Source organism: Rhinatrema bivittatum, chromosome 6 (assembly GCF_901001135.1).
Source record: "Rhinatrema bivittatum chromosome 6, aRhiBiv1.1, whole genome shotgun sequence".
Taxonomy (NCBI): domain Eukaryota; kingdom Metazoa; phylum Chordata; class Amphibia; order Gymnophiona; family Rhinatrematidae; genus Rhinatrema; species Rhinatrema bivittatum.
In genome coordinates this window covers 118,370,664-118,384,329 of record NC_042620.1, presented here as the reverse complement: position 1 = coordinate 118,384,329, position 13,666 = coordinate 118,370,664, and the positions used below count along the sequence as shown (strand labels likewise).

The following is a 13,666-nucleotide window of genomic DNA, read 5'->3' as shown; positions in this document are numbered from 1 at the left end:
GAAGGCAAGAACTTAAGTCTTCATCTGTTTTTACTTTACAACATCTGTTTAACAGTATTTAGTGATGTGTTTGTGTAGGTTCTACTTCCCTATGTTTTCGTCTATCTATAATAATATGAATAAATGTATGAACTTCTAATCTAATCTGATTTTTTATATATCGTCTTCCCAGTTCACCAAAAGATCATCCACTGTGGTTTACAACAACATAAAATACATAATCAAACATATATACACAATACAAATGTATACTTTCAAATATAGCTGAAATACCTTAAAACATACTCCAATGTTTTGCATACTAATTAGACATATAAATAACAGCATATTCATATTTAAAATAATTAATTATAAAATGTCAGAATTGCTATTTTGAATAATGTAATATTTCTTTAGTGTGTAGACTAAATGTGATTGTTGCATTAATTTGAACTAAAGGCTCTTCTGTTTATGAACTATTAGTATAATCGATGTATCAAGTAGTATTTATTTTAAATGTCATTTAATATAAAATGTCCTTGAATCTACAAATGAGTTAGCAAACTAATTTAATGTAGAACCTTTCTCTATCCCTATGTCCCATTCTATATCAAAGGAAAAATGTTGAATTTGAAATTCAATTACCTTTTACAGTAAATTACTTATTGATAATATTTGTACAGTATTAGAGCAGGTTTCCACCATAAAATAACTTAGACACTTTGAGAGGGTTTTAAATTTAAATTAATGTTTATTAACTTAGTTTGGCAAAATAACCCACTCATCATATAAGAGACTCTCTCAATAGCTTTTATAGTGAAATTGAAGTCTTCATTAGCACCTAGAACAATTTTATAATGAATATATTGAATTCATATTAGAAAAGATATTATACAATACAAATTAATTTCAATATATTTTATGGGAAAGTGTATAAAGATTTTTTTCAGCAAGGAGTCTAAAATTAAAAGTGGCATCTCACAATTCCACTGATATCATATTAATATGTTCAGAAATAAAAAGCAACTTTCATGTGCTCATAGCTGGTAATTAATTTGAAAATTATTACTGTTTATTAAAATGAAGATGATTATGCAACCACTGCCTTTAATCAAAGTTCAAAATGTGCACAATAATAATGCTTATATACAGTAACACAACTTCGAAATTCTGCATTTTAGTCAAAAATACTTAACCAGAGCAAGACCTCACTGTTACCTTCTGAAATTTCATTCGTTTGATCAATACAAACACTAAAATTCTAAGGTTTAGATTACCTTGATGTAGGATACAGAAATTTCAAGACACGTAGACATACATACACATACGAACACTCATACACACATATACATATAACTTATGCTTACATACAAATCGCATGTAACTTTATAGAGACTGGCACAATGAATTTGTCTTTACTGTTTACCTTTTTCTTTCTTTCTAATACCAATTACTGTCTGTCCTTCTGTTTATTTCTTAACTAAACAAAGAACACAAACCGATATTCTACATACCTGTATGTGCCTGTTTCTGTCTGTCTGTCTGTCTATATACACGTACAACAGAGATATAGATAAATACAGATAAATAAGTATACCTAAGTGTTTTAAGTAACCAGAAATTTAAATAGGAATATGACATTGCCAGGTTAAAAAATTTTGAGGAAACTAGTTTTTCTATTGCGTCTTTTATGCTAAGGCAAGACCAGTACACTGGAGAGGTTGCATCTCATGAATGAAAGAATAATAGTTTCTATCGTGTAATTGTTAAATTATTGATACAAAATACACACACACACACACACACACACACATCTGTTTTCTAACATAAACATCTGACGTTTGAGAGTTTTCATGCAACAATAATAATTTTTTAATAGTAGTGATGTTTTGACGCTAAATAAAATGCTATATGGGCAAATCCTATTTTGCGATTGGTTTTCTAAGGCTTTCCCATCGTTTTGTGCTCCTGGATGAATTTTTGCAAATTAGACATTGTTTGTAATTTTCATTACTTAATGTTATGTTGCAACAACAGATTTGTATTATATTAAGCATAATGACAGCAAAATATGTTTGTCAGTATAACATACTTGTAATGAGAAATTAAAATATAACGGGATCAATTTTGGATAAAAGTAATTAAAATGTGCATTTTAAGCAATGAATAAATGTAAATGTATGAAGAATCTCCAAGTTTATTACCTGTTCTTTGAATTTTAAAAGTTGCAATTTTAATGCGTTAGATGGATTTATAGAAAACTATTATAATAAGATCGTGGAATAGTTTTTTTTTTATTATTGTGTTTATTTCTAGTTTTTCAGTAATATACCAGAGTGTTAGGGCAATAGAATGAGAAAACAGAACATAGAAACAATGTTTTCTATGTTGACATATTCGTACACACACACACACACACACACACATACACAGACACAGACACACGATTGCACTTACACACACAAAAACTGTCGACAATAATATGTTACATCCGAAACACTGAAATTTTTCATTATTGGTGTCATTGGAAGTTGAACTTATAATAACAAAGTTATCTAAATTTACAATTCAATGAATGAATACTGCAGATTAATCCTTTTTAATATAGCTGAGGCTTGCTTAGGCTTCAGTCAAGCAGATTGCAACATATTTTGATAATAATTTTTTAAAACTAGTAAAATTCTTCGTAATTCCACAACTGGAAATTATTCAAAATATTTCAATTTAATTGCTTCATTACGAATATCGAGAAAATGTGATAGATACAAAGGATTATGTTATTATTGGGGAAGAGTTAAGTATATAAAGAGAATAATTGTATTTTGAACATGAGCGCGCCCTCCTGTGGAAATGAATGGCAACGCACTGACTATGAAGTGTCTCAGATTGACCAGGCTATTTTGTCCTTAAGTAAAATATTTTCCCCTATGGGATTGTCTATTTATTTATTTATTTATGTATTTAAAATATTTATATACCAACTTTAGTTGAGGCGAATGTTAAGATGTACTGTTCAGTGTTGATTCAGGATTTTTTTTGCACGTTAATAATGTGGTGTTCTTAATTTAATGCAATTACAATAACAGACCATATTGTGTACAAAGTCATAGCGGCAAACTTAGCTAATAAGGACTTTAAAAAAGATTTGTTTTGCTTCCACAGACAAGGCCACTATTATGTGCAATCATTTTTATTAGTATTTAAATATAAAATCATAATTACTGTCAGTATTAAAAGAGAGATTGAATAGTGTTTTGGCAAGTCTTTGCCAGCAAGGTGGTAGAGAATTTTGAGATAGACTGCAGAGTATAACACAACTTATTTTAAATTCTGTTGAGAATTCCTTTCCCCATTATTTGTATTGTTTATATCTTCAGCAACATTTAGCAGATGTTTTAAATGTGCTTTCTGGGCATTTTTTTGTTTGCTATAGAAAATAAAGAGCTCTTACATAATTTTAAAATTGCACCAATAACAATTGATTGTTTAAACTCCCCAAAACAAAGATATAAGGCATTTAGGAGGAATTACTTAGAAAATGTTTGTTTTTGAGTATGTGTATTCACCTACCCTTAATATAATTTTGAGTCCAGTAATAAATATGTAAGTGATTGAAAAATAACTGGAGATCCTTTACACATCTACTTATTCAGAGAGGTTAAAGGTGATGACCTTGACATTTTGGAAGTTCAAAGACAAACTAAAAAGTTTTTTTTTTCCTAAATGGAATCAAATTTTTTTAAAGATAATGTTCCTTCTCTCTTTTAATGTGTACAGTAAACTTTTAATACTTTTTATGCCTTTTTTTATATATATATACGTTGCCTTTACTAAATGCAGGAGCAATAATGCCCACTTAGACTTACTGAAGAAAAAAAAATCATTCCTCTCTCCTTTTCTTTATTGCACATTGCGGAAACCTCTTTTTAGACCACCAGAAGGTGTATAATATAACCCAATTACGCTGTTTAGCTCCTCCGGTTTTATGGTGTTGTCTAGACAGTTCAAGGTTTTGTAAACAGCTCAACGTCATGCTACATAAAGTCTAAAGAAGAGATAACCATAGTTTTACCCATCAAAAACTGAGAGAAATAAGTATTATCTCATATTACATTGTGATAATATGTAACCTTGGTTTGACAATAAACTGTATATTAAACTATTGTAATGGTTTAAAAATAATTGCCGATTTCTTTCAGCTGCATAAACAATAGTATGTATTTTATGACTGCTTTTGTCTGAAATCCTGAAAGCATGTAGCCAAGTCTTACTAGTAAAGAGGAGTTAAGTTTTTTGGTTACAACACTCAAGTTAGAGCACAAAATATTTATAGCATTGATGTTATTTTATCTCAGCATCATCCATGCAGGACACTGATTATCATGTGATATTTGAAAAAATAACTATGAAAGTCATACAAATTGTAGAATTTACCATAGTAACTGCATTTTAGATGTCTTAAAACAGGTGAAAATAAGACTTTCCATTATTTCATTATGCCTCTGTGGACCAGTAAGTATTCTATTTTAAAATATTTAAATCCATGCAATGCATTAATGTAATAATATTAACATTACTATAAACCAATTATTCACAAAACAATTGTTCATGCGCTCATAGAAATGATATATATATTTAACATTGAATGTACATCTTTTAATTTTTTTAAAGGTATTCATTTTGATGAAATATAGTTCATTTTAAAACTTCAGATGAAAAAATGCTTAGTGACCTATTATCTACAAATGGTCTCCACAGACACAATATGGAGGGGAAAAACCTTTGCAAAAAAGGACCCTAAAACTGTAAATGTGCATTGATGCAATCCGGAAGAAAAGCACTCCAGTGCTGTTATATTCGGTGACTTTGACATATAGATAGATGCTCTTCAGTAGTAAGAATCCATTCAGCCAAGAGCCTGCAATTTTCTGAAGAAAAAGGGGTTTGGGAGAAACTGGTAAAAAAAAAAAAAAATGAAATTTAGACCCTTTTGTGTCGATCAAGACACTTTTCAGCCAGAGAGCACTTTATATGTATATATTTCAAAACAATGGATTTCCAGTGAAATACTGAAGGCGATCTCTGTTTAGTTTCTTTTCTTTCATCCTTCGATTCTGGAACCATATTTTCACTTGCCGGTCAGTGAGGTTCAGCATCCTAGATAACTGTAGCCTTTTCTCTTTGTTAATGTACACGTTGAAGAAAAATTCTCTTTCCAGCTCCCGTATCTGATATTTGGTGTAGGGACATCTCTTTTTCCTTGATCGCTGGGGAACTACTGGAATAGAAGGTACAAGGAATTGATTTCTAAAATGTTAAAAGCTATTTTCAAATAGATGTCTTAGCAAACAGATTTGACCAAAATGAAAAAGAATATATATTTATATTAAGAGGGAGAGAAAGAGACGCGTTTCAAAATTCGAGGTTCATTTTGTAATATCTAAATTTAATTTGTAGAGTAAATAGATTTTAACAGGTTTCTTTTTTTCTGCATTTCAAATCCAACAAACAGGTTATAATTTACAAGTTATCCAGAGTCTGCCTGATAATATATAGTCTACGGTACATTGATTTAACACCCGCTCCAATTCTAAAGTCCAGAGAATGTACAATTAGAATTCTGATTCAAGAATATCTTAAATCCAACTTAATTAGTTCCCAATTGTCAATATGCTTTACAACGGCAGAGGAATGCTTATATAATATATAAAATCATATGGATACTATTAAAAGTGCATATAAAGTGAGACTGAGAAAGTTCTGGCCTTGCACTCTTATCCCTGCTGTACTACTGATGCCTACCTGAACTGTTGCTCTTCTCTGCAACAACTTCCCCAGAAGGCGAGTCAGCGCTGCGTTCTGTTGCCGCTTTCTTTTCTTGACTTGACGTTATTTTGCATATGCTATTCTGGGGTTTCAGCTCAGTCTTTTCAGGTTGACTGTCATTATCAGACTCATAATGACTTGCTTGAGTTGCATCGTAAAACTGGTCAAATCCTGGAGGGAGAACCCCGTTTCGTCCTATAGTATTATAGAAGTTGGCGGAAGAAGTACTTGAGGATCCATGGTGGCTGCATAAGGGGTCCGCTTTGAATAACATTTCTGTTCTTCTGTTCGCAGGCTGAATGTAATCCCTATGCATAACCTCTTCAGAAGGGTAATAAGTGGCATAGCTACTCCTGTATTGCCATTTACTGCGTTCTAATCCATACTCTCTGAAAGCTACTTCCCTAACAGGTTGTACGTGACTTAAATTTGAAGAATAAGGAAAAGTCATAGGGCAGGAAGATGTCTGTGACAAAAATGAAGACTTCGTCGAAAAATCTGAAGGTGAAACGTAGTAAGCACAACCTGGCAAGTACATATTTGATGCAGTATTGCTGCAGTTATCAAACTCGGTCATGTCTCCCTTACAGCGATTGAAACCAACAAGGAGATTTCAGTGCATTGAACAAGATCCATCTATTGCTCAAGAGGGTTTGGACAGGATCAACTAAGAAAAAATCCGGAACGTGTGCTGACGTGCAATTCATCTTGATTGATTCTAGTGGTAATTATGTCACGTGATCAAATGCAGAAATGTCCTTATATCTATGCGAAAAGGCTCTAAAATATCTCTTCTAAAGACGACAAGATACAGAATGCAATCCTAGATATTCGCAAATTATATAATTCTCTACAGGAAGATAGAGCCAACAAACAGAAGTGCAATTAGTTACCTTGATATACGATATGCAGAAAACCTGTACCATTTTAAGAGTAACAGATTTGTACTAAATGTGATGTTCAATTGTACACTAAAAGATACATTAAATGTAAGCGACAATGTTATCAGTTCAAATTAAAATTAGAAACTTCACTAGGTCGAATTCTCGCATTTATTAAAAATGTAAAAAGGATTATGGCAAATAGAAGGCATTTGCATATTAGATCATATCAAATAATTCTATAGATAATTGCAAATATAAATCTTATCTACATCGAAGTTAGAGCAAAAAATATCTCTATAAATTTATATATTTATATATTTTTTTAAGTCAAACTCATTACTACATTCTTATCACCAAACCCAAAACCCAATGAGCCCACATGTTTTACGTTGTAAAAGAACCACACGAACATTTAGTGATGAAAAATACATCAGTTTTGGACGGCGCTGGTGTCACTTTTCACTTAAGTTGAAAGATATTTTATAAGTTCAGCTGTCTCTCTGTAGTATTATCGTTTATTTCTTTGCAAGGAAATCAAAATCCGTTATCATTTATTTAACAGTACATGCTTTCTCTATTTCAGAAACAACCTCAAAATAATTAATTTATTCGCCAGTTTTGCCAATACACAACATAAACTATTACGTTTTCCAAAGCTGTTTTTGAAAATAAATCCGACAAATGAACTGATTTCGCAAGCATTAGCAAACCATCTTTAATATGTATCTTATATATTCTGCAAAATATAGTCTGCTGCTTGATCATTTTCTGCAACAAAAATTATTTACCAGAATATTTCTATATCTGTAATGAATGCATATAAACTCGGCGAGTTCACCTAAACCTCAAATACCGTTCAGATTCTGTAAACCCTTATTGTGTGTGTGTGGGGGGGGGGGGGGGGGGGAGACTAACTGTTAAAGGTATTACGATGGAAAAAAGAAAATCAGAACATGCTGTTTGCATAATGATGCCTTTCATATACTGAAAAGTACGGAAAAATATTATTCTATTTCAAAAACCGATCAGAAAATTTGTCAGGAGAATGAATGTGCACGGTAGCTCTGAAGGACTAGACTGCAACTTCCATAGCTTTTTATAAAGGCCCGTTCCTGAGTTAGTGACGTTTCTACTGTAATTAACAGAACACAGAGACATAATTTTAGTTCAAAACTTTAAATACTTTAAAATGTACATTTTTCTTAAGTTGATCGATTTTAAGTGCACGCCTGCAAGAGCCATAGCAATCGGGGAAACATTTTAAATGGTCCTCCGAATGCGTTCAGTCGCTTAGCTTATCCAGCCACACCAACACTGAAGCCCAAATTATATCCATAGATTTCTTAATGGCACGACAATAATAGTCACCTAACGCATAACCTTAGGAGTTTAATAATCTGTATCTCAAGTACAGTAAACAAGTCAGGCGCAGTGATGAGCAACAAACAGAACGATAGGTTTTATCTCGGTTTAATGGAACCTACAATATCTAGTTTTACCATATGACTACTATAATAGAAAAGCTGCCGTCTATAAACGGGTAGCGACAAGAAACAAATATAGGGGGGGAAGGGTTTTTAAAATATTAACCAATTCCATTCAATAATTCATTTTTTATTCGAAAAATCAGCACTAGCTCCTTTAAGACTGTGTTTTGCTTTTTTACTTTTGCTTCTGAATCCACAAGCATCTGCACTTTTTAAGGTAAGATGCATTAAAAAAAAAAAAACCAACCCCATTAGGAACACACAAGATCTAACAAATGTAAATAGAAACATTCTTTACCTACCGTTGGCCGACTGCAACATCTGCAATCGTTTTCCTGAATTAGTAGGTATTCATATTCCAGTGACATTTCCTTAAGCACGATGATAAGATTAAGAGCGCTTGCATAACATTCGTGTCTATATATATATATTAAAAAAAAAACAAAACCCACGCAGTAGGGCTAGAGAAGGCGCGGTATTTTTGTGCCACCCAAGATAAGACACTAACTTGACCTTAACTTTGTTATGGCGCCCCTAGTATCTGGAGAACGTGAACAGACACCGTCTGGCAGCTCTCGTAAAAAGTGACTGGAGAAGAGATCTGAGCCATTTCATTTATTGCCACCACTGTTCTGCGAGGAGGCTTTTTCCACTCTGCCAAACTTTAATTATTTATGCGCCTTCGGAAGGTACTATATCTAGTACAGAATTGCCATGAAATTATTTAAATAGGCTTGATTTCTTTATCCAATTAAAATAACAGAAAACGGAGTTAAAAATTATTAAATAAAGCAGATGTGTGTGTTGGGGGGGGGGGGGGAGGGGGAGGCAGGGGGTACTCAACTGTGCAAGTATGTGTATAGTGTTTGTGCACCTATGCGTTTATCTCGACACACAGACATTCCAGCAATATACACACACCACACAGAAACATACCCCACCTATCTTTCATCTTCTCAGCCATGGCCTTGCTGTTGTAACTCAGAGCCTCCTATTTGTTTTCGCTGTGTGTCCTGGCAGTCTGTCTTGACTAGATTGTCATTTTTCAAGAAGTAGGGACTGTCCATAATGTGACTATAATGTGCTGTGTACATCTTGTATGGATTATTCTAATAATAATAATAATAATAATAATAATAATAATAATTCATCACACCAAACAAGTTTAAATGTATTTCAACAAGAAAAAAAACCCCAAAACGGACAAGCCTATGTCTTTCAACAACTTCGATTTCTTCAAATGTCCAGACTTTAAATCATTACATTCTTTTGAATGGAAAGTAGTGAGTAATTTAGATTGCACCTGATCAATTAAAAAAATTCTATAATTTATTTAAATAATATAGAGATAATACGATATACAAATTAAAAGACTAATAGTCTACAGATCACAATCATAAATTCAATTAATAGGATTATAAATGATAATTTAACAAACGATATTATTAGAAGGTTTATACATCAACTTAGTTTGCAAAGATATGGTGAAAAATCCAAAATACTGCCAAAGCGATTTTGCAAAGGTTTAATAAAAAGCATTTGTTTGCTTCACAAAAGCAAACTGGAAGTAAAGAACATCTCGTTACAAAATATGATAACCTTTATATGTGATAGAAATTTTCAGTATTATTTTCCATGTGAATGATATATGTATTCATGTATTAATTTTTTGTAGATTTTTGTCCTAAGGTGTAATGCTGTCATGAGCTTTTAAAATGCAATAAATGCTTCCAATAATCAATTTGAATCTGTTTCTTTCACTCAAAAGTATAATGTATATATCTGTAATGTTATTTATGTTATTACAATTTGGATAGTTAAATTTATCTCGTATTAATGTTTAAAATCCTTCAATGCAGGAAGCAAAAATAGTAATTTATCTACAATCATGTTTAGATTTAGATACTTAAAATTGCATAATTAAATTGTTGTGTAGTTTACATAGTGCCTTTTTATTTTATGAGTAGATGTTTGAACTTGTTTATGTTACTAGGAAAACATGGCTTTGCCTCCTAACAATATAGGTACTAACCAATTAGACAAACAAACAAGCAGAAACACAGAGACATAGACGATGAAATCGAGACAGAACATTCTGCCAAAATAAAAACTGCATTCAATGCAAAGAATTTACAACGTTTTCAAGCAGAAACAAATAGATATGTATAAGTTAAATTACTAATCTGAAAACAATCTATTGTAGTAAACACTAGCAGCAAAAAAAAAGTCTACAAATATCAGTGTCTCCTAAATAATATTAGTGTAGAATAAGACAAAATTTCAAGATTAGTGTTTTGACATACTGCATCTTTCATTTGCTTATGGAAATTTGACATTGTTCATTTAAAAAGTTAATCTCACATTAAAATATACAGCGTTCATGTTATGAAGATTTTATTATTTATGTATTCGATTTATATTGTGTCTAAATAAATATATAGTTCAATGATTTTAGACTGCCACCTAGTATACAATTATGACATCTTTTGTTTGCATTTAGTTGAAATATAAAAAATTGCAGAAAATGCATTTTAATGTATATATGTCATTAAATTCGTAAATAGCTACTTGCAGGGACATTCTAAAAGCAACCCTCAACAAATTGCCATCTATAATGATTGTTCTTGAGGTGTTAAATATTTGCTCAATTTTAGACTTTACAAATCCTTCAAATATTTTCTTCAGATGTAAATAAGCATTACCTATTATTTCATGACAATATCTACAAGTTACAGTGTCAAATGTTTAATTTGCTGTTAGGTGCATAGTCTCTGATTTTGCTTTTGTAATTGAAAGAGCAGAAAATGAAGAATACAATACACATTCTCTCTTGCTCTCAACTCTCTCTCTCTCTCTCTCTCTACCTCCCTTCCTCCTTTCCTCCCCGTCCCCTTTTCCCATCCTCCTCATGTTTTTAGCAATATCTTGCTCTAACTGAGAAAAACCTAAATCCGTGTTAAGTTTTAGGATTTAACAACAAATCAATAAAACTGAAATAAAATAAGGACCCTGATCATTAGTTATTGTAGGCCCACATCTTTTACACTATCATGAGTTTTGCATGAACCACCAAAATCTATTTCAAAATCATGTTAAATACACGTCTTTTCAGACTATGTGGTGGCATACAAATCTGACAAAAGCATTATTTCTATTCGGAAATATTCTATTCGGCTTTTCAAAATTTCATGCAATAAACTGAGACATCATTCAAACTCCAAACTCTCATGTATGCTATTCAGATCAATTCTGAAATACTTGTCTTTAGCTATAGTTTTTTTAGGCCTGTGGGTGAGCCATTGGGGATGCATTTTAACAGGAAACATTTTATTTTGGATACTATATCAATTTCCATGATACTAGAGGGAAAATGAACCAATGATGCAAAAGAGCAAGGTCTTACTTCATTCAACCAGTTAAAGTGAATCAGGGTTGGAAATATATATTAAAAACGTAGATGCCAGTCAAAAAAATTTAGGAGCCTGAACATTTTTTTCCCTCACTTTTTTTCTGGCTTTTTGGTTCTTATTTGTTGTTGCTTTTGCTTGGCTTTTTTTTTTCTTATTTTGCTCTTTTTAATTAAAATTGTATGTTTTTTTTTATTCTTATTTTATTTTAGTTTTAGATTTTTTTGAATTTTAGGAACCAGCCCTGAAGATTTTTTCCAGCCCTGAAGATAATCATTATCTTTGTCAAATTGCATTTATTCCATTTATTAAATATTCATTACGTGGAGTAAGAGCTATCAGAATGCTGATTGCACTACACAAACATTTTTTTAAGCTGGCATACATGATCCAGTTTTCATATTCCTGCAAAGAAAATAATTTCATTTTTTTCATATTTACGCCAGTTCAATACATTGATGCTACATCCATATAATCTGAAATTGTTTTATCACAAAAAAAATATGACAATGATGCAGACATATATAAACTGAGAAACTAAAATTGAAAAACTGGTCTGGGAAATGTATCATCTTAACCGGAGCTAACTTGCTTTTCAAACAGCGCCAATGATTCTATTTTTTTTCTTCTCCTCCCATAATTATGGATATTTTCCACAGAAAATGGAAAACCGTCAGAAAAGTATTCGATAATGTATTCCAACATGTAGAAAGTGCCTGATCTCTGGGGGCTGCTCATTTTTTTCATCATCCGCTGGTTTGGAAACCAAATGTTAAATCGTAGATGTAGTCAGTGGGATCATTCTTTTCCACTTCTATCGATGAATAAAGTCAGCCAGAAGAATTTTACATTTCTACAATTTTACAGTTCTGAAATTATTTTTTTTTTATTTCTTTTAAGGATATTCTTTCCTTCTTGATCTTACTTGGGTTGGACACCAGGAGATAGGCTCGCAAGGGATGGTTTACTTAATGTGCAAGTCTCTCTTCCTATATAAAAATATCTCGTACATCATTTACATCTTTTATAATCTTGGAAATGTTCGCAATGTTGTTAGCACTGAATATGACCGCTCAAAAGCTAAAATAGCAATAATTTAAGCAATTGTTAAGAATGCATTATAAACAGAACTCTTACCATTCTGCAAAGAAGGAAAGTCCCAGGCAGCGATACATTTCTAGTGACTGCAACACTGTCACGTTCAAGTTGACTGAATTCTCGGTATCCTCCCTGAGACTGAAGCGCGAGAATTTCCTTCGGAAAGGGGCGGCCCACGGAAACTTCTTTGCAATTTGGAGCAATTGGCATTTTACTGGCTTTGGATTGCTTGGCTGAGTTACACTTGAGTCCAAATGCAGACGTTTGCCTCTGTCTGCATCCTTTTTCCTGTTTGTAGCTCGGAATTTGACTGTAGTAGTTCTTGTTTCCTCGTGGCACTTTTTTTTTTGTTGCAGTTCGAAGCGATGGGCACTAAGCAGGCCAATGAAGACTCCGAGCAACCCTCGAAAACAGGAGTCTGAGTTGGAGAGGACCACGTCTGGGGAGAGAGCGAGCACACACCTTCCTTCTGGGATATTTGCTGGGCAGATAGTAGATCGAATATTTGAATGATAAAAACGGATCTGGAGATCGAAAATGCCACAGGGACCCTGTAATGATTACCCATTTCCAGCCCAGGACCTCTGCAGTTCTTTCAGCAGTATTGTAGTTACAGCAAGAAAAAAAGAACAAACTCAGCCATTGGACGAAACTTTGCATACAAGCTCTTCAAAGCAACTGGTTTCAGCACCGCCTACATCCACCGATTCTATTTTTTTCAACCGTGCAGTACGCTGAACACTCAATTTAATATAGTTTGCATTTGAAACCGAGGTGTGGGAATTGTTTAGGCGTATTAATGCTGAAGTAAAAGGGCAGAATGTGAATGTGCTGACGTTTGAGGAGCATACATTTCCCTAAGTTTAGCAATCCGTTCTTACCGGTAGTTAGGAATTTCAGCAGTTACAGTGATACTGGTATAAAATGAATTCTTTACAGATTGTGATACCTTTAATGGAGGAATATATATAAAATTGCAATAAGT

General features: G+C 32.6%; 1 protein-coding gene across 3 annotated transcripts; it reads right to left on the bottom strand.

Annotated features, from left to right (window-relative positions):
* Window positions 1–564: 564 nt before the first annotated feature.
* On the bottom strand, window positions 565–13,314 carry HOXD11 (homeobox D11). Of its 3 annotated transcripts, none has more exons than XM_029605848.1 (2): window positions 5,782–6,662; window positions 565–5,254 (listed from the first exon to the last, which is right to left on the bottom strand). In XM_029605848.1, the coding sequence occupies exons 1-2, from the start codon at window positions 6,380–6,382 to the stop codon at window positions 5,022–5,024; spliced, it is 834 nt and encodes a 277-aa protein (XP_029461708.1). In that variant the 5' UTR covers window positions 6,383–6,662; the 3' UTR covers window positions 565–5,021. The 3 variants fall into 3 exon arrangements, 2 of the variants coding, with proteins under 2 accessions (XP_029461708.1, XP_029461707.1); XM_029605847.1 differs by having other exon boundaries at window positions 566–5,257; window positions 5,782–6,659; XR_003857383.1 differs by lacking the exon at window positions 5,782–6,662 and adding an exon at window positions 12,721–13,314 and having other exon boundaries at window positions 5,122–5,257.
* Window positions 13,315–13,666: the final 352 nt, after the last annotated feature.